This window comes from Asterias amurensis, chromosome 20, assembly GCF_032118995.1.
Source record: "Asterias amurensis chromosome 20, ASM3211899v1".
Classification (NCBI taxonomy): domain Eukaryota; kingdom Metazoa; phylum Echinodermata; class Asteroidea; order Forcipulatida; family Asteriidae; genus Asterias; species Asterias amurensis.
In genome coordinates this window covers 6182775-6206543 of record NC_092667.1, presented here as the reverse complement: position 1 = coordinate 6206543, position 23769 = coordinate 6182775, and the positions used below count along the sequence as shown (strand labels likewise).

The window sequence follows — 23769 nt, the reverse complement described above, 5'->3', positions numbered from 1 at the left end:
GAGTTTGCAAAATAATCACACAGTTCGTTCACCACCAACACACTGGTTTTGAACACACACCCTTCGGGATGTGCGTCAGGGCTTTGTCAAAACAGGTCATGTGAAATTAAAAACCATGTATAGACAGCTATAAGAAAACCTTTTGGTGATAACTCATGACCCGAATAATGACGAGTCATAACCCACGGAACGGTGTATGAGGTATAGCATGAAGGAAAGCTGTTTTGCTAAAATAAAAAAATCCCATTTGCCACATACGAACAAATTTGTGCCACCCAGTGAATGATAATGAAAATCAGTTTGGCAAAAGTCTTATCCTCAGTGCCCTATAAAGCAGAACGAGGTTATCACTTCTCTGCTTAGCAAAAAAAAGCTGGATACCAGTTACAAGCAGTATACGTGACATTGTATCAGCTGGTAACTTTATTACAGTAAGCAAGGTTTTGTTATTCTTAGCTTGTGCTCAAGCAGCTGTATGAACTTGCGCCCTCTCTTGAATCAACTTCCTTCAGCCCATCACAAGGTGACGTACGAGCAAACTGATAATAACAGTAGGCTTTAAAACCCGTTCAACTTTCAAAGTGTTTTCGTTTATTTCAATACATGCATCTGTTTCATAGATATAGTTAGGCATATTATTCAATTGTGAATTGTACACATTATTATTTTAGTTGTACACATTTTAAACTTGTCAAAATCTTAAAAAATAAATAACGCTAGATCAAGTTTGGTGAGCCAGCATCGGTTTTTCTAATTTGCGAAGTTTCTTTTGCGAATTGTAAACTAAGAAGAGAAATAAAGTATGCAGTATTCCAAGGGACTGGATTCGAACATTATAAGAAATTTATGTGTGAAGTTTTCAACTAAAATTGAGTATTGTTCAAATGAAGACGTCTACAGAAGTTTCTTGATCTCATCGTACAAGACGAGTACCAAGGCGCCTCCTGTACCGCGGAGAACATTGGACAAAGCCCCCTTGAAGAAGGCTGACGGCCCCTCCTGCTTAAAGATCTTACTCCAGCAATCCAGGGTTCCCTTGTACAGGATGTCTTTGCGTCCAGATTGCATCATCATACGACGACGAACGGTGTCAAAGGGGTAGCTGACAACCCCAGACCCGGTGGTAACAGCCTGGGCGATCATCCAGCTAACAAAGAAGTTGTTGTACTCGGTTGGAACCAGTGACTTCAGAGTGTCGTAAGTGCCGAAGTAGGCAGCTCGGTAGATAATGATACCCTGCACAGACACACCAAAGCCACGGTACAGTCCTTTGATCCCATCGGACTTGGCTATCTTGGTCAGGCAATCTCCAAGTCCCTTGAACTCACGGCCACCACCAGCTTTTCCGACATCAGCGGCCAAGCGAGTCCTGGCGAAGTCCAAGGGATACACAAAGCATAAGGAGGTTGCACCAGCAGCGCCACCAGAGGCAAGGTTGCCAGCAAAGTAGCGAGGGAACTGTTTATTCTTGTCGACACCACTCAGAAAGATCTGCTTGTACTTGTCCTTGAACGCAAAGTTGAGAGCTTGAGTTGGAAAGTAGCGGATGACATTGGCTAAATTGCCACGCCACAATGAGTTGAATCCTTGTTCTTTGGTTACACGAGAGAAGCAGTCAACGATGCCCTTATACTGCTTGTCAGCTGCAATCTGGGTAGAAGCAGCCTGAACCTGTTGACAAGAAAACAATAAAGTATACAATAGGTAAATCATCACACAGGTAGCTTCTTCGATCAAACGAAAAGAGCAAATTCAGTTTTATAGATGTGGGAGAAAAACCTGAGAGGAAAAAAGGTCTTGTTCCAGTGGGGCAAACTCACGCAGTCAGGTTAGGAATGAAAACCATAGTGCCCGTGTTGGATTCGAACCGGGGTCCCAGAGGTGGAACAAAGGCAAGACACCACTACACCAACCTGACCCCCCCCCCCCTCCCAGGGGGAAGGGAGGGGCGGTGTGGTCAAGTCACAATATTATTATTACGATAATTTATCTCTCAATTGTATTCACAACTATCAAAACAAACAGACAGCGAAGTACTGAAATCAAATGACAGCAATCGCTTGTTGTTGTGATATTGTTTTTAGAAACTTACTTGGAGCAGGAGTTTAACACGCTCAATTGGTGCTACTGCAGTCTTGGAGATAGCTGCAGCAGTCCCACCGGCCATTAAATCCTTCAGGAAAGAAACCGCGTCGAAACCCATGATGGAGGATTGTGCTCTACGCCTCAGCTTTCAAGAGTAAATTAAAGAAAGTTGAAGGAAAGTTGGAATCCGGATGAAATCTCTGAATGGAACGGAGAGTTGATGAAGCGTCTAGCTAGAAACTTCAGAAGACACGGTGCAGGAGGAAGATGTGACTGTTGTTAGCAACGCTTTCTTGATGGTTGCTAAGTCTTCACACGCCCGAGGATGCGGGTAACACTGTCCTCCAAGTTAACTAATCACAAAATTCACTTGGGAGTAATATAAAATTTCCGAATGATATCCGGAAATATTTATGAACCTCTCTTTGATTTGATTTTTAGAGAGATTGTCATGAAAATACTTTGGTTACACGTCGTACACACACGCAAGCGAAGTAATAACAAACTACGCTCGCGCTTGAACGCACGCGAAAGAACGGGAAACGCTCGCGTATAGGGCTTATCATAATGGAGTTTTTATCTTGAAGTATAATGATTATTCTTGTTATGATTTGTTTTTTTGAATCGGAACTACTGTAAAGTCGAGGCAATATACTCTAGACTTAAGTTATGTCACGTTGTTCGCAATTAAAAGGTAGGCCAAGTTATAACTATAAAACAACAACAAAAACACTACCAAACACTGAACATTTAACAACAATAATATAAGCGATGAAAATAAAAAAAAAACAATGAACGAAAAAACCTTTCAACTAAACGCACATCAATTTGGGCGCGAAATGTACGCAAGCGTCATGACATCGCGTATAGCATCTTACGGAAATATCAGACGCTAAAAAGAAAAAATGGCAAACTTATCAAAACTTATCCAATACTTCCCGTAGTTCAGAATACAAAATAAGATTATGTAACTTCTGTTGTTTCTGGGAATAATCTCTATTTAGAATCCATGTGGTTGGAGACGAAGGGGGGAGTCGTACGAAGTAGAAAGATGTTTTGCCACAAAAAGCTGCAGTGACTCGTTTTCTCGGCAATGATCGTGTAAGTTTCTTATCCATGTTAGTCCAATTGTCATTATTGATCTTGTGGATTGCTTTGTGTATTGCCCCCCCCCCTCTAAAACTATCGGGTCAGATGAAAACAAGCAACATCGAAAGTGCTTTTCATTCCCTGGGTAGGAACCCTATACAGAATTTACATCTGACTAATTTCCTGGTCAGAATGACCCCAAATCTGGGTCAAGCGGCCCAGACATGGCTCAACTTGAAGTGAAACCCGAGTTTAAAAAACCCAATTTAATTGAAGTAGGGACTGAAATCTGGCCACGATCTGAGGAGGGATCCAAACCGTAGTCCAATAAGTGAAAGACCCAGGGAGGGTTGAGAAACTTTACTGAGTACGCGTCTCAGTTAGATTCAAATATTTGGAGATCTTCCGTAACCGGAAAGCTTTGAGTGGAAAGTTTCTTGAAAAGCATTTTACAATCCAAAACATCACCCTGTTATTAATGTATGACTTCCATATCACAATCCAAAAATGCTGTACTTCTTACCAAGTAAGTTTTTATTGCCATAAGTTTTCACAGTCATTACCGAATGTATACCGACCCTTTAAACCCAGCAGGGATGTGTTAAAAGGGAGATATAGTCCAAATAATAAAACTAAACTTTGTAGAATGACTTTTACATTCACTTTCAGTGATGTAGCCGTGTCTGTGTTGCTGTTAGCCGTCACATCTATCATACAGTATTACCGCAAGTTAGCTCAGACCAAGGCACAGCTTCATGAGGAATATGAGCTCAAGCTAGCCCAGTGTCAGAAGGAACTTAAAGATGCACATAGATTCATTGCGGTACTTGAGAAGGAAATGAAAAAATGTTTCAAGGATTTGCTACGGGGGTAAGTTTGTTTGTTTGTTTGTTTGTTTGTTTGTTTGTTTGTTTGTTTGTTTGTTTGTTTTAATGGAAAACATAATCAAAAGGTGATACAAAATCATTTCTTATTTTTTGTAGGAAGGGGCTTTATCATCAAGTATGTAAAGACATTGCAACCCAAACATGTGGCGTCACGAATAAAGTTTCAATGGTGTCTGTAGATGACCTAGAGATTAATGCAGTAAATATCATTCAATCTCAAAGCAAGGAGAAGACGAGAACTGGAGCAAACTGGTCCAAACTAGATCCAGGTAGTTCGGTAGACAAGGATTATATGTGCACAGAGGTTGATAACCATTCCAATGTGGCTGAATCTGAGAGGACAGTAAAAGAGAACCAAATAAAGCCAGTTGAAACTGGTCAATACTGCCCTGATACTGTTGAGGGGTCAGGTGATGAAAACTGCGCAAATAACACTCAGGAAAAGATGCAATCACAAGTTATCCGTTCAAAATATGTATCACTGCCACATGAAAAAGATGGAATTCACCAAGATTGCGGAAAGCTATATATGCAAAATGAAGAATTCCTGGACCTTGTACTGATGGAAGATGCTCTGCTTGACAATGGCCCTTTGAGCGACACAGCTGCATCTGAGGACCTCAATATAGCACTAGAGGAAACAAGTGTAGGAGGGTTGTCTCAAACGAGACCAGAACTGATTGTAGATTGCGGTGTTTCAAAGTAAGTCATTCTGTGGTTATGTTTAAAATAAAATGTTCCAGTTTGTTGCTTGTATATTTTTCCACAATATATGCACTGCCCAGTGTATACATAAACAATATTATTTGAAGCAATTAGCTGAATTGGACAAGCGTCAGCTTTAAATAAAACTGCATTTATAAGCATAAAAAGTAGCTTAGCAAACTACAAAATTATGATTGCCAGTTTCTCCAATTTGTGACTTGTATTCTGCTCAAGTTGTTTAGCAATATTTTCTCCTTAAACATTTTTGTGTCCTGCATTGGCATAGTCTCTAAGTAAAGACTTTCTATATTTTGTTTAGACGACCTGCCCCTAGCCTGGAGTCCTTCACATACTATTGCAGCATGGATAACTATGACCTAGTAACGGGACCAAAGGTGAGCTAATATAATGGAGCTTCGGCACACTAAACGATCCAATGTTTTAAAGTTTCAATTCGGGGCACAGCCAGAGATCGGAAATGTTTGATTTAATTTCTAGAGGGTCAGAGTAGACCTCTCATTTCATAGGAGAGAACCAACGCACAACCCTAATCATTTTATGGAAAGGATGGAAACTTTAATCAATCTTTTTTTACTGCATAATTCTTAGGGAAGGAATTTGCAGTTTTTACAACAGGCGTTTGGAGTGCAAGTTGTCGTCTTGCAGGATGACCCAAGATATAAGAGCCTAAATGTAGTAGGTAAATAAATTACTTTGGTATTTTCATCATGTTATTTTCTTCACCAGAAGAAGTATTCCTTTTTCTGGGACATGCAATTAGATTTATAAATTCATAAACATTATAGACACTTAATACATAAAGTTAAGAGACACTTAATATTCATAAAATTTGGAGGCACTATATATTTATAAAGTTTGGAGGCACGTAATATTCATAAAGTTTGGAGGCACTTAATATTCAAACATTTTGCAGACACTTGCTGAAGAAGAACCTGCTCACAAACTTTAGTCCTTCACATTCGAGGAGCCTTTATCTCAAGGAGCTGCACCTAGGATGTGGAATACTCGTCCTAAGAAGATCAGTCTCCCTCAGTAGCCACCAGGAGGTTCTCTGATGCTCGAAGAAATGAGTTTTGATTTGACGCTTGTACGATTGATTAGTGTAATAAATTTGGTAATTTGAGTGTTTTTCCCTCCCCATTCAGGTACGACAATTCAGCTGACTGAAGCCAGGAACTATTTGGAGAATGGCGTATTAGGACGGATTGTTGAGCGTGATTTGACCAGGGTCTTAAACTCCAACAGCCATGGGACTTGGTAGTCAGTTTATTGAAGCCTAATCCAAATAAACCATGTGAGTTAGATTTGTACAATGTCTTGTACAATGACTTGCTTTAGTCACAAGTTACCGCTTACTCCTACTTCCTCAGACTATCGAGACAGTCATGTCACATGACTCGGGGCAAGCTTTTGCATATTTTTGTAGATGGTGAACACCAGTACACATTTCTGAATGAACATGTTTGGCACAACCATGGTTTGCTCATCTGGAGGTGGCTATGCAAAAGTTTGCTCTGAACCACTTGACATGGCAACTGTCTCTATAGTCTAAAGAACTCAAATATTGAAGGTAACTTGTAAGTAAGCAAGTCATTGTAAGAGACATTATTCAAATGAAACTCACAATATGGCTAAATGGCAGCCATGGCAACAGCTATGGCTTCAGCTTCATCATCATGTGAACTTCAAGCATTGAATTACCCTTAGCAACAGCCGCAGCTATAGCCAATGTTGGTCAAACCAATTTGTCCCTTTTAAAGAAAGGGTCATAGATTGGTTTTTGTCACTGAATATTGATTTATAGGCCAATTGATCAATAAAAATACAATGTACTAAAAAGAAGAAAACAGCTGTGGCTAATTTTTAACAACAATAACATAATTATCTTTATTAACAAGCTGCACATTGTATAACATCAAGATTAAGTATTAAAGCCAATTGGTAAAAGAATAAAGGATGTGTGTGTGTTAATATTCAAAACAATCTAATCTGGAATGGCAATCATTTGTATTGGCTTCTTGCATAATGTAATACATACCTCCACAAGATGTATCTACCATTTCCGCCATTTTAGAAATCAATAACTTTCTGTACATTTTGACTTTAAAAAAATGGTGGACAAGATAGGCGCGTGAAACAAGAGCACTACACTTCGTAACTGACTAAGCTTTTCCAACAAGTATTGGGCTCTTTTCCAAGCTCTGCTTACTAAGCACAGACAAATCTTGCTTAGTAGAAATAGGTTACCAGCCAAAATACCATGTAATGTTCATTGCTCAGACTGGTTCCCTGCCTTTCCTATAATGATTTGATAACCGCTATAGTTTTCTTAAACAGCTTTATGAAATTATTAATCTAATTATGTAAGTTTAAGGCATTTTATGGTGGAATGATGATATGTTTTTATTTTATTTTTTATAACAATTGATCAAATTTATATCCTTGAGGGATAGCAAAGGTAATCATAAAGGGGTAGTGATTTGTATCACACTTTCCTTTGCAGTTAAGTTTGAATTGAGCTTAATATCAATCTTGGCTCTTTGTGCAATCAAGCCCTGCAGGGTCAAGTTCAAAAAGAAAAAGGCATAAATGGTGGATTTCAGATTAAGGGAGAGGGAGAGGGGGGGGGAGTCTCAGTAGGGGCCCCTACTCTTTCAAACCCCACTCCCCTGTAAAAAGACAACCTTAATCAATCACATTTAATATAAATTAAACAAAGAAAAATATACTTAATAGTCCAAATGATAAACATGAGATGCTTTAAACAAGTTTGCTATGAACTGATGTCCGTTACTAACATAGAGGGAGCCACACAGCAGAAACTGTCAAAGATCATATACCTTATGGCAAATACTTGGTGCGTGCGCTTAAGTTACGGTTAATCAAAACAAATGTGACTTGAGCGAAATTTGAATTTTGGTCCTTTGGATAAATGTGCCATCACTCAAAATGTTTTACTTGAGAAAATGAAGGTTTCCTTTTGCCAAACAAATACTTTGAAAATATGTTAAAGAAATTTTACAAATACCAACTTGCACTAATGACCTTATAGTCCAGAGTAGACGTCATGTTTTTTTGACCCTTAACTGGGTTTTGCTGCCAAGGTAGCATAGTGCCTGGTGTTCCCTCACGGTAGCATACAGTGCTTAGAGTGTCTACCTTTCAGCGTTCATAACATCAGTTAATCTTCATCATCATTGTCGTCACGGCGTGAGATTGGCTCAAAAGGCAGGACGCTTTGATCTTCACGGATTGGATCAGGCATACGAGAGATCCGCACCAAGGAATTAGTCCTGATTTTGCTGTAATGTGCAAATAAATCAGATTATTATGAAATGGTTTTACAAGTTAACTTAGAGTACACTCCTCAAAATTTACAATAACAATAATAATATATAGTCTTATATTGCGCATGTATCTACCATTAAGGTACTCAAGAGCTTTTGCTTGTGCAAAGAATCAGCCCTTACAGAAGCAGGGAATTCCACGCTTACGGTGGCAGGGAATTCCCCACTCACGTCAAGCGTTTTATGAGTTAGCAGGGAATTTGTGCTTGTGCATGTGTGTACTCAATGTGACTAGGCACTCTTCGCTTACACAGCTAGTACAGAAGTTTGATGCTTGCACTTAGTTGCGAATAGTGATCGTAAGCCAGAATTCGGCGGTAAGCAGAACCATGAAATTGGGTCTTGTCCTTTTTCATTGTTCTCAGCGACAAGATTATAAGAAAAAGATTGAAGTCGGCTTTAGCTAAAAAGAAAGGAACACACCGATTGTTGTGAGAATACCATGATGTTATTAAACCTACCTCATGTCTAGGGGTGTGAGAAAGATGAACTGCCTCATTCGATTTTCCTTAGCAACCGTTAACATCAGGTCCATGCTGATTCGTCGATTCACCATGTCCTGTAAACCAATCAGAATGATGCAATTCAAGTATGCAATAACTACTTAAAATCCATGACTTCATGCATCAACAACCACAACCATGTCAGCATGACAGAAAGTCTAAACCCCTAATTTATTTTAAAAAAATACCCAGTCAGTATCCCTTGTGGTTTAATAATATTCGGGAAAAAACTTCACTCCTTTAAGCTGATCCCTGTGCTGATGCTTCCCAGGTTGTTTTAGAGTAAAAGGCTTGTAAAGAATACACTAAGCCAACCTGATCCCAAATTGCTTCACAGTGCATTGACTAGAGCGCCCTCTCTTGATTCTAAACAAACATTTCATGAGCCCATAGCTCCAATGCAACCCTGGCACCAGACTATTTCTCCTTCCAGCCTCACTCTGGTTCACATTGATTTGAATGGGCAAAGACTTACCATGAATACATCAAACTCGTCTAGTGCCCTGAAGGGTGTCTCCATGCTTTCCCACAGTGCCATGATGAAACACACCGTGGAGAATGAACGTTCCCCTCCGGACAATGCCTTCATGTCCTGTGAGCCGACACCATCACCCTGGGTGGGCTGCACCTGTAAACCAATTAGGAAAGAAACCCAGCAAGTCAAACAACTGTATCATTTCAAGGCACTGTCCTCGATTTCACAAAGAATTAAGAAAAGTAGGACAAGTTACTCGTCCTAACTTGGGACTAGCCTTAAGTTTTTAATATACTAGGACTAGTCCTTAGTTAGGACTATCTTTGTGAAATAGAATCCCCAACTGGTAATTCCTCAAAACATGTATTACCATAAAAACTTACTTGGTAATGAGCAATGGAGAGCTGTTGATAGTATACAATAATGTGAGAAACGGCTGCCTCTGAAGTAACTTAGTTTTTGAGAAGAGGTAATTTCTCACTCAAAGATTTTAAGCCTTTCTCAGGCATCTAAAAGAACACAAATTTGTTAAAAGTGTTTTCTTTCAACATTGATGACTTACACAGTTGCATACAGTTTAGTGATATTGGCAGCTGGACTCGAACCCACACTCTGCTGATCAGAAACAACAGAGCTTGAGTCCAGTTTGCTTGACCCCTCAGCCTTGACACCCCATGAATATCAGTTGAAATTACTTACAGTGATTTGAAGCTCCCCTGTCTGATGCTGGAATTTGATCTTGCCGTTATAGCCACGTCTAGAGAGGGTCATGATGAAGAAGCACTTAGCACGAAGAGCAATGTGTCGACGCAAAATTAAGAAGGTGCTTTTACGAACTTCAAGAAGTGTATCCAGTTTCTGTTTAGAGAGAGAGAGATGGCATACTAAGTAAAATTCCCGTCCATAAGCACTTTTGACCTCGCATTCATTTCACATGGAGATTTACAGTCAAATCCTACATAAATGTATACATCCAAAACAAATGCACACTGCTGTATGCAGAGGATCGAAAGTGCAGCTGGCAAATATCCCCTCGGACCAATCAAAACACAGATATGGAAAGCTTACATCAAAGTTTATCCAATGAAATCATTTTACTCGATGAAGTCACTGGTTCTGTAAAACCAATACCTATCTTTAACCTTGCAGATACATACAGGGTACCAGTTTACCCTAAAGATTGATTCTAAAATTGTACCTTGATAAAGTTTTTGAACATAGTGAGCTCCTTTTTGATCTTTTTGTAGCTTTCTTTGGTTTGGTCATAAAGTCGGATTATCTGCTCTGGATCACCCTTACTGTAGATGATAGGAAAAAATGGAGGAAAAAAAAACACAATGACGACCAAGAGAAAAAAAGAGAACAATAAAAAACAGGTGAAATCCAATATATAACTATAGGTATTAACAATCAAACTAACCTGTGAAAATTTCTGGTAGCATTTTTGAAATATAGCCAAAAATCTTGACAGATTATATCCAAGCAGGAACAATTAACAATAAATGGAATACACAATCTGAGAGACGTTACCGTCAGTAACGCTTCGCAGACTCAAATTTTGGGGATAAAAGCTAAAACTTTTTCCATATCTACAATTACTTCAAAGTGACATGATTCACAAAATGCCTTATACTATTGAAAGCTGCTGTACCAGGTAAGTTTGTTGTGCTATTAGTTTAAAGAGTGATACTATTGAAAGCTGCTGTACCAGGTAAGTTTGTTGTGCTATTAGTTTAAAGAGTGATACTACTGAAAGCTGCTGTACCAGGTAAGTTTGTTGTGCTATTAGCTTAAAGAGTGATACTACTGAAAGCTGCTGTACCAGGTAAGTTTGTTGTGCTATTAGTTTAAAGAGTGATACTACTGAAAGCTGCTGTACCAGGTAAGTTTGTTGTGCTATTGGTTTAAAGAGTGATACTACTGAAAGCTGCTGTACCAGGTAAGTTTGTTGTGCTATTAGTTTAAAGAGTGATACTACTGAAAGCTGCTGTACCAGGTAAGTTTGTTGTGCTATTAGTTTAAAGAGTGATACTACTGAAAGCTGCTGTACCAGGTAAGTTTGTTGTGCTATTAGTTTAAAGAGTGATACTACTGAAAGCTGCTGTACCAGGTAAGTTTGTTGTGCTATTAGTTTAAAGAGTGATACTATTGAAAGCTGCTGTACCAGGTAAGTTTGTTGTGCTGTTAGTTTAAAGAGTGATACTACTGAAAGCTGCTGTACCAGGTAAGTTTGTTGTGCTATTAGTTTAAAGAGTGATACTACTGAAAGCTGCTGTACCAGGTAAGTTTGTTGTGCTATTAGTTTAAAGAGTGATACTACTGAAAGCTGCTGTACCAGGTAAGTTTGTTGTGCTGTTAGCTTAAAGAGTAATTACCAAACGTATAATTGAACCCATGGTATTGAGAATGTCATTTATTTGATAAAGCAATAAGCAAGATTTACCTCTGTTGTTCCTTCTCTATTCGTTTAGTGATCTGGTCAATTTCGCTGTCGATATTCTTAGGTTTTCTGTTCGTCACAATACGCTCTGCGTGGACTTGCTGAGCTAGGACTACCATTTCCTAGAAGAAAAAACAACAAATTAATACCACTTGGCAATACCCAGCATTTTGACGACATGTCAAATTTCACTCGTGCGTATATGTCCAAGTTTGATGATTTACTGACCTGGACCTCTTTGGCTTTTTCTTTATGTCTTCGTCCCATCCCTTTGATCTTGTCTAGATGTTCAGCCTTCTTACTGTTGTAATGACGCAAGTGACTCTTAGCTGATTCAATCTCTGTTGTTGCCGTCATTACATCATCCTGTAATAAAAGCAATTAGAACATTTATAATAATAATGATATTGACTCTGCACTAATGCTAAAAAATAGAAGACAAGAACCTAGATCTCAGACAAAAGTGTCATATTTCAATAACGCGCGCGTACTTTCGAATTGTATGTTTACCGCGACTAACTACACTACTAGTGCAGTTTGGCTCATCAATGACGCAGAACTAACGTTGACTAGACAGAGTTCAGACTAACGTAGTTAAACTATGGTCAACGATAATACTTGTGAGATTTTGACCAAGGTTGCCACAATGGGAGGTAAGTCTGAATGCTCCTAGATTCAAGCATACATGTAATATAGCACATTATCAGCCGTGGCTTATCAATTCACGATGATAGCAACTCATATTTCCTCACAAGACAACACATCCAAGTGCTAATCTTATGAGAACCTGACAGTTTCTTTGTTAAGTCCAGGTTTAATTTCAAAAAACGTTAATCTTAAAGAAAAACAGTTATTCAAGAAGTCAACCCCCACCCCCCTAAAAGAAATATATATTTATATACCTTGTGGAAGCATGAAAACATTTTAGAATACCAACTTGAAGTCAATGATTAAACTTCTCAACCCTAGTCTGAATCCAATTGTACCTTTATCGGTTCCACTTGATCAGCAAACTTTTTCATCTGCTCGTCCAGGGTGCGATATTCCTTGCTCATTTTCTCGTAATCCGTGTGGATTTCTTTGTAGTGTGCTCCAAGAACATCCAAGCTTTCTTGGTGAGCAACGATTTCTCTGGCAAGAGTTTCGACTTCTTCCTCTAGGGTGCTGACGTCGACCGGGGGAACATCTTCAATTGCTTCAAGCTGTTGTTTGTCCTGGAGATAAAAGTAATAATAATAATAATAATAATAATAATAATAATAATAATAATAATAATAATAATAATAATAATAATAATAATAATAATAATAATAACAATAACAATAACAATAACAATAACAGTAACAGTAACAGTAACAGTAACAGTAACAGTAACAGTAACAGTAACAGTAACAGTAACAGTAACAGTAACAGTAACAGTAACAGTAACAGTAACAGTAACAGTAACAGTAACAGTAACAGTAACAGTAACAGTAACAGTAACAGTAACAGTAACAGTAACAGTAATAATAATAATAATAATAATAATAATAATAATAATAATAATAATAATAATAATAATAATAATAATAATAAAAATAATATGTTTCTGTGACTAAGCAGCTCTATGAAATGTGGTCCAGATTCAATTCTGCAGAGATGCTTAAGAAGAAAATATTGCTCAATTAAATTCTGCTAAGCTTAAATGAGCAGGATACCAGTCACAAATTGTACATCTTACATCTTTGGCCGGTAACCTTATTCTGGTAAGCATTATTTCACTGTGCTAAGCCATACTCACATATGAGAGTGAACTGATTAAGTCTTGTATTTTGCGTCTCTGTGTCTGGGCTCGATTCTTTAGTTGCTCATTCTCCCTGATGGTTCTATTGAGTTCCTGCAGCTGGCCCTGAGATTCTTGCTGCTGCTCTCTCAACTTAAGTAATTCCTGCTTCAAATCTCTGCGTAGATCCAAACATAATTGACATTTTTATCAACTCCATCCACCCCAAACAGAAACAAATTCAAATGTAGTCCTAAATACCTTGCAGGAAACACTGTATGTAGTAAAGTGCCTTCAGCATCACTGTGCGCGTCATTTAGCCTTCGAGAAAGACTCATTACGTCAGGCCATTAACTTTTTTTAATTTATTTGAGTTCTTCAGACTAAAAGACAGTTGCTATGTCACTTGGTTCAGGGCAAGCTTTTTGTAAACTACTTCCAGACGGTACCATAGTGCCACACATTTATTCAGAATTGTGCAAAAACTTGCCTCGAAGCCCATTATTCCAGGGAAAACCCACTCAGTCAGGTAGGGACTGAAAAACCCAATCCACATAGTGTCCTCGGTGGGATTCGAACTGGGGTCCTAGAGGTGCAAGGCAAGGAAAGATACTACTACACCAACCCGACCACTCATTGATGTGTTTACCTAATATCATCCTCCACGTCACCCTGCAGAACTCTTGCCTTAGTATTACGGTTGGAGTAATAGCGTTGTTCACGCCCAGCGTAGACCTGATCCCCGCTGAGAGTAAACGCCTCCCTGCAGTTTGCTGGAGTGTGAAGACGAAGCAAGTCTCTGGCGTCTTGGCTAGACCTGATCAAAAGAATGTTCTCCACTGTACGCTGTGAATAAAAATAGATGATTGTTAAAATCTGGCTTTTTCGTTTCACTCAGTTTCGACTTGAAAAATAGAATAATCAAAATTTCATTTGTGATTATAATATGCGACAAGAATCAAGGCTCGTACCAAGTGACATATCTCAGCTACATAAAACAAAAGTTGAAAGAAAATGACAAGTGAAGTTGCACTATTTTTTAAAGTGCTGCTTTGTGATGTGCTTACTCCTTTTTTTAAAAAGACAAATTTAAGCTGCTCCCCACAGTCTATATGAGATTTTACCTGATCAACCAGACAGTTATAAATCATAGGATCTTCAATGTCCAGCATGTCCAGTAAGGAAGGATGTTCTCTACATTGTACGGCACCTGCTTCAATGTTATACTGCTCCTCCTGTTAATAGAAAACAGCAATCAGAATCATTCAGCAAACATTCAGGGGCAGTGGGTGGAAGCAGACTAACCAGGTAAATCTATTGTTTCTGTCATTGTCTCTCAATTCCTCAGAGTTTCAAAGACTTCTCATCAAAAATGAGAACAATCTTCTCTACCTTCTTAAAAAACCTCCAAGCAAACCCCCCAAAACAACAACAAAACATTGTATAAGTTAAAACTGTAATGTTATTTTGATTCTGGTTCGTCATGTCTTTGAATCTGGTCTTGTAAAAAAAGCTTCCGGTTCGATAAAAATGTTGAGCTACAAGCCCAGCAGTGTGGTGGATCCCCCCCCCCCAAGACAAGAATTGTGAATCTCACTTGGAAAGCTGAGACGATGACACCAGGGCGACTTCTCTTATCAGGAACAAAGCGTGCAATCAACTGATTCAATATGCCCATGTCATGGTAGTCATGGCAACAGAATTTAAACATCAGTCCGCCTAAGCATGCCTCGATACCAATCGCCCACTGAGGGTCTCTCAATTTCAGATGAGTGCCTATAAAAAAGGAAAATCATTTTATTGATGAAATTGGACTTGTTTATTGTTGTCAACAAAGGACCCAAGTTAAGTTTTATCGGGCTGTGGTGGAAAGCGTTTTGACATTTGCGATCACTGTCTGGTACACGCCAACACCACGGCAGATGACCGGAAACACCTCAATCGTCTCAATCGTGTAGTCAGCACTGCTAGCTTTATAATTGGTTGTGAGCTTCCCGCTTTGGGGAAACTTTATGCCGCAAGGTTCTAAAGAAATTGAGATATGTTACTTCACATGAATTTCACCCTGTGAGCTGTTTATTTGATTGTTATAGGGCATAAGCGCATTAGAGAACTGTGTGCCCTTTGGCAGGTAAAACCATGTCTCTCATACTAATACAATCCGAGGAAAATCCAAGAAAAGTGGACATCTTTTTACCGATGGGTCCCTTGGGTTTCCGATGGAACATATTCTTCTCTGCAGCTTTCTTGATTTCATTGAGTAGAGTCGGCATGAAGTCACCATAGAGTTTCAGACGATCCTTACGGCTAGCCTCAAGATTACGGACTCGTCTCTCAGAAGCATCTATTTTATGCCTGTTGTCTGCATCACGTGTCCTGAAATCAATGCAAATAATATGAGATATTTCATTCAGTTAATTGGTCCTACCATGGAGGAAAATTTAAAGAAACAAATAAAACTATAGCATTCACTGGTCAAATAAGATCATTCAACTTCACTAGGCCACAATATTCATTCAATTTCGTAAAAGCTAGCAGTAAGAGCTGGTCAACCATTCAATTGCATCAAGTGTAAATAGGTGAATTACTTGAGTGCGTATGTGGATTCTTTAGCTCTGTTGACAGCGGATGCAAACTGCGCTAAATCTTGCTCTGTAGTTGCCATCTGAGCTTCTTGGGCCTTCATATGTTCTTGAAGTCTCTGGATCTCGGCTTCTCTAATCTTTCGCTCGTCCTCATAATCTCTTTGTGCACTGGAACAAAACAGAACATAGCATTAGCTGATAGCAAACTGCTTATCAACCCAACCATAGGGCTCTGTATGTGTTTAGCATTTTTGATCTTTCCACTCCAGATTGAAGTGACTGCATAATAGTAAACTAATTTTACTATCATTGTAAAGATTTGATCTTTCTCTTTTCATTGATAGCACGCTTAGCAATGGAGGGTGAACACAAACAAAACTACAGCTTTTAAACAAGGGCTTATATGCTCAGGCTTTTTTGTTTTTTGTTTGTTTAAAGTTGGCAATGGAGCTTATGCAGGGTAAAGTGCACAGTTGACTACAGTCACCACTAGGGCTGAAACAGGGTATACACATTTCAGCTATTTAATCACAACTATCTCGATATATTTCAAAGGGCCAACAAATCAGAAATCAGATTAAATTAAGAAAAATATCAAGCCTGGAATGATGTACGGTCTTGCTGTAATTAATATTTTTCAATAAAAAGACAGCCAGGCAGTGTACGAATTAGCCGCTACGGCTACAGATCCAGCTAGATCTCCATATCATCATGCATGGAAGTATGTGACATCATTAGCAACAGTCACAGCCATTATTTCAGATACAGCCTTAAGTATAACATACCTGTTTTTTAGTTCATCGATTCTTTGCTGTAAATCGTTTTTGTCGCCGACCAAACTCTTCACATGGTTTTGCTGGGAGCTGACCTTTTTCTGTTGGTGCAATCATGAAATTAGTCCAGTGCAAAATCTAATAGCCTTAAGAATGGCCCCTAAACATGAATATAATGATTCCAAAGATACTACTGGTGAAAGAGAAACCACAACATTTGGCAATACGATATTTATTGAAGGCAATAACAGTGTAAGGAGTTGGGCAATGATTACCGGGAAGCAGATCGAGGAGGGAAGGGGGATGGGGCAAGAAATGTTTACCGTTATCTCTCTTTCTTTCTTCTTCTGTTTATCCATCTCTGACTTAGCCATGGCATGCTGAGGTTGTAGTTCCTTAATCTTCTCACCAAGCTCAGTCAATTGATCTTGAAGACTGTGGCAGTGCGCCTCGCTGCTCTCCACCTTGGCCTGAAAGCAAACGACAGTAAAGTATAGAAAGCAGTTGAAGCTTTTTTCAAAAGAGATCGGAAATACGTTACAGACATTCACACTGGAGTTGAGCTTACTTGGGGTTTGCCCAAATTTAATTATTTCATTAGCAAGCCACAATCTGGGCTCATTTAATTTTGGAAATAGCAAATGGAGTAAAACAACTATTTGTAGGAACCTGTGATGTTTGAATTTTTTCGTCGAACTTTGGTAAGCGACTCTCCTCCTGACTCAGCTCCTTCTGCATGTTATCCAACACCTGCATATAAAAGGATATAATGTTATGTGAATATCACACTGGGATATTTACAGGCAACTTCTCCCAGGCAATCTCCAAGAAGAGAACCCACTCACATTTCAATGTTCACATGTTATTCTTGGGGATCGTAAAACTTGAAAAATGACTCATGTGCTACTGAAGTGTTCCTGTAGCATGCACTGCAGTTGGTTGCCTCCAAGTTGCCTGGAAAAGTTGCCTCGAGTGACAAGGTCCTTTGGCTGATCAACGACAAATCGCTCAATTTAAATATATTCTTACCCATCACAGTAAGATTTAACCTTTTCTCAAATATTTGTAAAAGTGCATCATGGATAAAGAATATATTTAGAATTTACAGATTTAATCTATGAAATTGTTGCAGTACCTGCTGTTAAAATATAGGATTCAAACTGCGTCTAGGTACCCAGCAATATTGGCAGGCCTTGACATAACCCAAGATCTACAGCATGCAATTGCCATGGTGCCCTGTGCTTTTGCTGTAGTGCACTTTGCAAAGGTCCGACACATTTTCCTCATAGAAGCGCCCCTTACCCGAGGGAAATGCTTTGCCCCTTCAAAAGCACAGTTCAAGGCGTGTCTTCATGATGTAGTGGTAAGACATCTATTCTAAAATGGCAAAGGCTGTGGGCTCGAATCCCACCAGAGTAATTGGGCTGTGGAAAGTACATAGTGTTGTACAGACAAACACAGGATTCAAACTGCCTCTGGCTACTGGGAAATCTTGGTAGTCTAGTTGGTAAGACACTGCTCTAGAATTGCAATGGTCGTGGGTTTGAATCTCACCCAAGATATGCCTGTGATTTTTTTCACAGGACTCGGGGAATGTACTGAGTATACAGTGCTAACACACATCGGTGTTTTGGGAAATATGAAAAATCAATATTCTTTAGCCCCGATGCAAGTTTGACATCTATTAAACACAAATATTATTCTTCTTTTAATTACTTTTTCTTCTGCAGCCACTTGTGACCATGCAGCCATATGCATTAAGCTTTCTCTCTTCTTGTCTAGCTTTGTTATGGAATCCAGATCTTTAAACCGTTGCTCATTCTGTAGTACTTCTCGCTCTAACTCTGGAAGGATCTGGGAAAACAAAAAATGCAAAGAATTAAGCAGAATGTCCTGAAACTTGTCCAAGAGATCTCTCCACAAAGAAGAAAGCAGTTGATTGGCTGACCAGTTTGCATGCCAGGTCAAAAAGCAAGACAATGAGTTTTTTGACCCCTCACCTCTTCTTTTCGCTCTAGTGTATCTTTCATTAGTTCTTTATGTTGTTGGATGTTGTTGTAGTCATCTGTCATCTGCTCCAGCTGGGTTGCCTTCAAGAAAAACTGCAGAAAAATCACACAATTTGATGACAGAGTGAGGTGGTGTGAACAAAATTTACAAGTCAAATTAAATATTTTTGCCATTATTGTTTTTTATCAAGTAATTATTATCATTTTTCATTTGACCACTGATATAAGGAAGCAGTCTTATCGGGCATGCATGAAAACATTTTGTTTAAAGAGCATTCCCATCCAAGTTGGTAGTATAGTGAGGTTTTCAAAACAGACTTACAAATATTTATCTGTGTAGAATATCATTATTTCACTGGTACTAAGGATGATAAAGAATGACGATTTGATAGTTTTAGTGGTAAATAGATATATCTGTACTCTCCACTTATGCATCGTTAAACAAATTATTCCATCTTGTGTGTTGAAGCTTGAGAATTTACAACAAGGAATCTAGATTTTTGGGGGTCTTATGTGAATAGGCTTTTGTGTCTAAACTTACTTTGTATTTGTCTTTGGGGTCCTGCGTGTGTAGAAAGTTTCTGCTGGTGTCTTGGTTTAGAATGGACATAGGATTATCAATCTGCAATAACATCAAACGAGAACAAAAATAGCTGGTACAAATTATCCCAATCATAAGTGCGATGTAAGGCCTGGCATTATACTGCGGTCATGGAGGCCTTATTACCCCTTCAAAAGTTACCTGTACAGATTTTGCAAATGAAATGACCTTGTCCTCTCAAAGATGAAACTCCAGGCCTGCACTGTATGTCGTGCCCACACTACACTAACTGACCAAAAACTTTTGTGGTGGGTAGTGGGAATGGGGACTTGTTAAATGTCACAACTCTACATTCACAGCAATTGTTATTGGAGAGTTGAGCAAGTTTCAACTTGGGCGAGATTGTCGTTGCAAACCCACACTCTTCAGAAATACCGGAGCTTGAGTCCTGCATTCTTAGTCACTTCGCCATGACAAGCTACATTTTGCGAACACTCGCACTAAGTCACTCGGTAGCAATCCTCCAGAAAAATCTTTTAAATAGAAAAAAAAAAATACAAACTGACCTGTATGTTGAACTGGTCCTTAATCTGTTGTAGCTCCGAACACAATTGCGAGATGACCTTACCAGTCTTGGAGCGGATTTTGTAAGTAGACGACCCGTCAGATTTTATTCGTCTCTCAACGATGATGGTTGAACCGTACTGGTCAGGTTTGAAGGCATCTGGACCACGGTTACGGAGCTTTATTGTGATATCAGCAACACTGATAGAATGGAAATGAAAACACTGCTAATTAAGATACTCTAATTACGGGGTTGGCATTTCATTAATTTACAGAGATCTTTGAAGTGTTTCATCATCTACATGTATTGGTCTGACTTACTGTTCTGTGTTTTTGATGAGATTCTTGACTGATGAGCCACGGTTTGTAGATGCAGCCTTTCCTCCTAGACCCACAACAATAGCCGTCAAGATGGCACTCTTTCCACCTTGGGCAAACAAAATCAAATCAATATCAATATTATCACTTTCAGGCCTTGAACTTCACTCTTGAAAAAATCACAGCAATTTCTCTCTGATAAGGGGCACTTATATGAGGAAAATGTAAATTTATACTGGAACTTTGCAAAGGGCACTGCAGCAAAACCACAGGGCACCAGGGCATAAGCCCACATTTTCAATTCAAATTTAGTTGAAGAGGAAGGGAAACGTCAAATTCATTTAAATCATATTTGTCATGAACTTTTTTCCAATAGATAGAGTTCTCATGTGAGTAGAAAAAAAACCTCACTTTAAAGTGCAGAAATTGACAAGAACCAAAACATCCAATGACATAATTCTGCGTAAAATTGGTCTGTACTTTTTTGTGCGGGGATGTTTTGTTTCGTTCCCGACTGCTTTATACTGACCTTTCACACATGGCGTCATTGAATTTCAACAACTACCAGGTCTTCACATTCCAGGAGGAAGTAAGTTTGTCAGTAAAAAAAATGTCAAAGGCCGTTTTGATTGCGCCATAGAACCCACAAACCCTGTTTACATCAGCAAGTTAAGGACTGATTTACACTCTCAATATTTACTTCCGTTCCGCCCCACAATGAAGTTGACATTAGGGCCAAAGTTGAACTCCAGACGTTTATGACACATGAAATTTTTGACGCTGACATGTTCGATGACTCCATACTCCGCTTCACTCTGTGTACAGAAAGAGAAATCATTTTCAAGAAATCTAGAGCACTTCTCAAGAAGCTGTATCTCTTATTTTCATTAGCCTTCTTGAAACACATGTATGGCAAACACCATAGGAGTACATGTACACTGTTTGGTTTAGGCTTATAACTTCTTCATTGACTAGCCTACAGGACCAGTTAGCTAGTCGATTCACTAGACCGTCAGCTTTTTCACTAGTCCATATTCAAATAAAATACGATGCTTTTCAACATCGAACAAGCCAGCTGGGTCACTTAGAGTGAATTCTTATTGGTCCTAGGATGTTTTAACTGAAACTTGGCCAGTGGACCACTGTTACTATTGAGAATGCTGGTTAGGATCAAGGGTCAACTTACAGACACGTCAAAATCAGCACTTTGAGTCAAGTTGGCCTCCTCCTCCTCCTCACTGTTATATTCCTGATCTGAGGATGATGCCGTCTCTCGCCTAGCCCTCTTGGCTGATGGGCCCTGTCCTTTAAGCCGATGAGGATTCTTCGACATGATTGCTTAGGTTGCTAGTAGATGACGCTGTTGGATTTGACGCTGTAGAGAAAACAACAATAACCAATGTAACACTTAATGGACATTTATTTTTCTATACATTCAATTTAATGACACAAATTATTAAAGGATACAAAAAAACAAATAGAAATCAATAAAAAATTGGAAGGATTGTCGCACGCCATGCGTGAGCACGCCGTACATAACAACTCAACACACCTTGGTAGCGAATGCCCCATCTGCCTACCCATAATGCAGTACGGTTCTGAAGTGAAAATCCTGATAAACCTTATTATATTATGTCATATGATGATGGGCAGGAAACCACTTCCCTTGATTGTGGGGAAAACTTGGATAACTTCCAAGTTCTATTTCTACCTAAGCAATTTCTGATGCTTTTAAGCAGCTCAATGAAACTTGGCCCTGATTACATTGCAATTGCATGGCATGGGTTTTTCCATTATTTTGCACACTGTGACAGGATGACTGACCTCCATGTTGACACACGTACACGTACTACTCTACTTGAGCCGTAGTACCGTGATGTGTGGTTCTTGTTTGTTATGAAACATTTTCACTCAAAACCATGAAAAATTGAAACTGTCCCAAATTCACAAACATGTTTCCAGCTACCGAGACCCGTGGATGTAAATTTTTTTTTAGTATGATTGGAACAGAACCTTATCCTACATACCTTTCACATCAACAGTAAGGCTTCTCGTCACCCACAATAATCAAAATGTAGAGTTTTAACTGGAAAGCTGACGACTGACGTTTGTATGTCGAGGAAAAAAATGTGCGCGCGAAGATTTGGCCAGTACTTTGGTCTTAGACCCAGACGTGTTACCAATAGACGGAGCCTAAATTCGTACGTGAAGCCAGACTAAAGTGAAAATGGCAAACAACAAACGAATGGTCTACGTTGGTAAGAAATTGTTTCCCGATTTATTTTATTTCTAAACTATTTGTTTCAAATTGTTTAGCATAGTGTGGAATCCTGTGATGCTGAAGATGTCGACAGTGATAAATTTTGGTCAGAAAATTATTTCCAATCATAACTTTAGGGAAGGAAATACATCGGCTGTTTTTAACCAACGTGCTATGATTAATGGGAAAATGACCTATTTCCGACACTTCAAATTATTGATAAATATTAAATAAGGCAAGCATGATTTGAGAAAGCGGGTTTAATAATATAATAATAATAATAACCAGTTCTTATAATATAGCGCATTTCACAATAACCGTATCAATGCGCTTTACATTAATGCCCTGGTCATGGGGCCAATAACATCCCTTTTTAAACTTTAAAATTTAAAGGAACACGTTGCCTTGGATCGGACGAGTTGGTCTATTAAAAGCGTTTGAATCCGTTTGTTATGAAATGCATATGGTTAGAAAGATGTTTTAAAAGTAGAATATAATAATCCACACAACTTGTGTCATAAGTATCACTCGAAATTGCACGGTTTTCTTTTTATGTCGCGAACTATCATGGTCGGCCATTTATGGAATTTTGACTCCCATAAATGGCCGACCGTGTTAGTCGACAGGGTAAAAAGAAAACCACGCAATTTCGAGGCATATTTGTGTAGGTCATTGTATTCTACTTTTACAATATCTTTCTAACCATATACATTTTACACCATGGGGTTACAGAACGCTTTTCAAAGACCAACTCGACCGATCCAAGGCATTGTGTTCCTTTAATGTTTCTCAGCTCCCTTACTTAGGAGTATACAACCTGGGCAACAGTTTATATCGCTCCAAAGGCTTTTTCATTCACAATATCAACCTCTACCCTCGCAGGCGAAAAGTGACCATCTACTTATCTGTTCATCAGAATAGCAGAAACCCCCAGATTTTATGTTTTTTTTTATTATTATGAATTTTTCTACCAAAGGACCAAGGCAAACTTTCCCTTTTAATCATTTAAACTGTTTAAACTTTTCCTTCAGGAGGGCTGGCAGAAGAAGTTGATGAGAAGGTTCTCCAAGCAGCGTTGATTCCTTTCGGTGATATTCTGGACATCAACATCCCATTGGATTATGAAACAGAGAAACACAGAGGCTTTGCTTTTGTGGAGTTTGAGTTTTCAGAGGTAAACACAGTAATTGAAACCCCGACTTAGAAGTTGTAACTATCTTACATTAAAAGCTTTCGCTGTGATACAGTGTATACCATCTTGTTCAAGGGGCAGCTTTGTTTATGTCAAATATGCCTTGAAGTGGTCAACTAAATATGAAAATTTCCCTTCCATACCTTTAAATGTTTGCACTGCAGAAAGCTTCACATATCGCGCATTAATCTTCCAGTGAGGTGCCATTGATGC

At 38.9% G+C, this 23769-nt stretch overlaps 4 protein-coding genes across 5 annotated transcripts in view; 2 read left to right on the top strand and 2 right to left on the bottom strand.

Moving 5' to 3' along the window:
• Positions 1-568: 568 nt before the first annotated feature.
• LOC139952237 (ADP/ATP translocase 1-like) lies at positions 569-2538 on the bottom strand. The gene is made up of 2 exons (XM_071951306.1): positions 2093-2538; positions 569-1671 (listed from the first exon to the last, which is right to left on the bottom strand). The coding sequence occupies exons 1-2, from the start codon at positions 2201-2203 to the stop codon at positions 895-897; spliced, it is 888 nt and encodes a 295-aa protein (XP_071807407.1). The 5' UTR covers positions 2204-2538; the 3' UTR covers positions 569-894.
• Positions 2539-2680: 142 nt separating this feature from the next.
• Positions 2681-6072, top strand: LOC139952235 (uncharacterized). The gene is made up of 7 exons (XM_071951303.1): positions 2681-2779; positions 3090-3186; positions 3844-4044; positions 4158-4763; positions 5086-5161; positions 5376-5466; positions 5933-6072. The coding sequence occupies exons 2-7, from the start codon at positions 3179-3181 to the stop codon at positions 6046-6048; spliced, it is 1098 nt and encodes a 365-aa protein (XP_071807404.1). The 5' UTR covers positions 2681-2779; positions 3090-3178; the 3' UTR covers positions 6049-6072.
• Positions 6073-7951: 1879 nt separating this feature from the next.
• LOC139952234 (structural maintenance of chromosomes protein 6-like) lies at positions 7952-22250 on the bottom strand. The gene is made up of 25 exons (XM_071951302.1): positions 22132-22250; positions 21291-21479; positions 20805-20919; positions 20108-20213; positions 19789-19987; positions 19223-19303; positions 18673-18774; positions 18389-18526; positions 17342-17422; positions 16996-17142; positions 16685-16773; positions 15903-16067; positions 15512-15690; positions 14912-15090; positions 14439-14549; positions 13964-14160; positions 13333-13492; positions 12539-12766; positions 11781-11918; positions 11556-11674; positions 10311-10410; positions 9812-9970; positions 9113-9265; positions 8596-8693; positions 7952-8089 (listed from the first exon to the last, which is right to left on the bottom strand). Exons 2-25 carry the CDS (start codon positions 21435-21437, stop codon positions 7969-7971), a joined length of 3312 nt encoding a protein of 1103 aa, XP_071807403.1. The 5' UTR covers positions 21438-21479; positions 22132-22250; the 3' UTR covers positions 7952-7968.
• The window catches only part of LOC139952236 (peptidyl-prolyl cis-trans isomerase E-like), a 24948-nt gene continuing 23402 nt past the window's right edge, over positions 22224-23769 (top strand). For both annotated transcript variants that reach the window (XM_071951305.1, XM_071951304.1), the window contains exons 1-2: positions 22224-22362; positions 23396-23538. In XM_071951305.1, the coding sequence (XP_071807406.1) occupies positions 22332-22362; positions 23396-23538 (174 nt within the window). In that variant the 5' untranslated portion in view covers positions 22224-22331. The remainder of the gene's footprint in view (positions 22363-23395; positions 23539-23769) is intronic.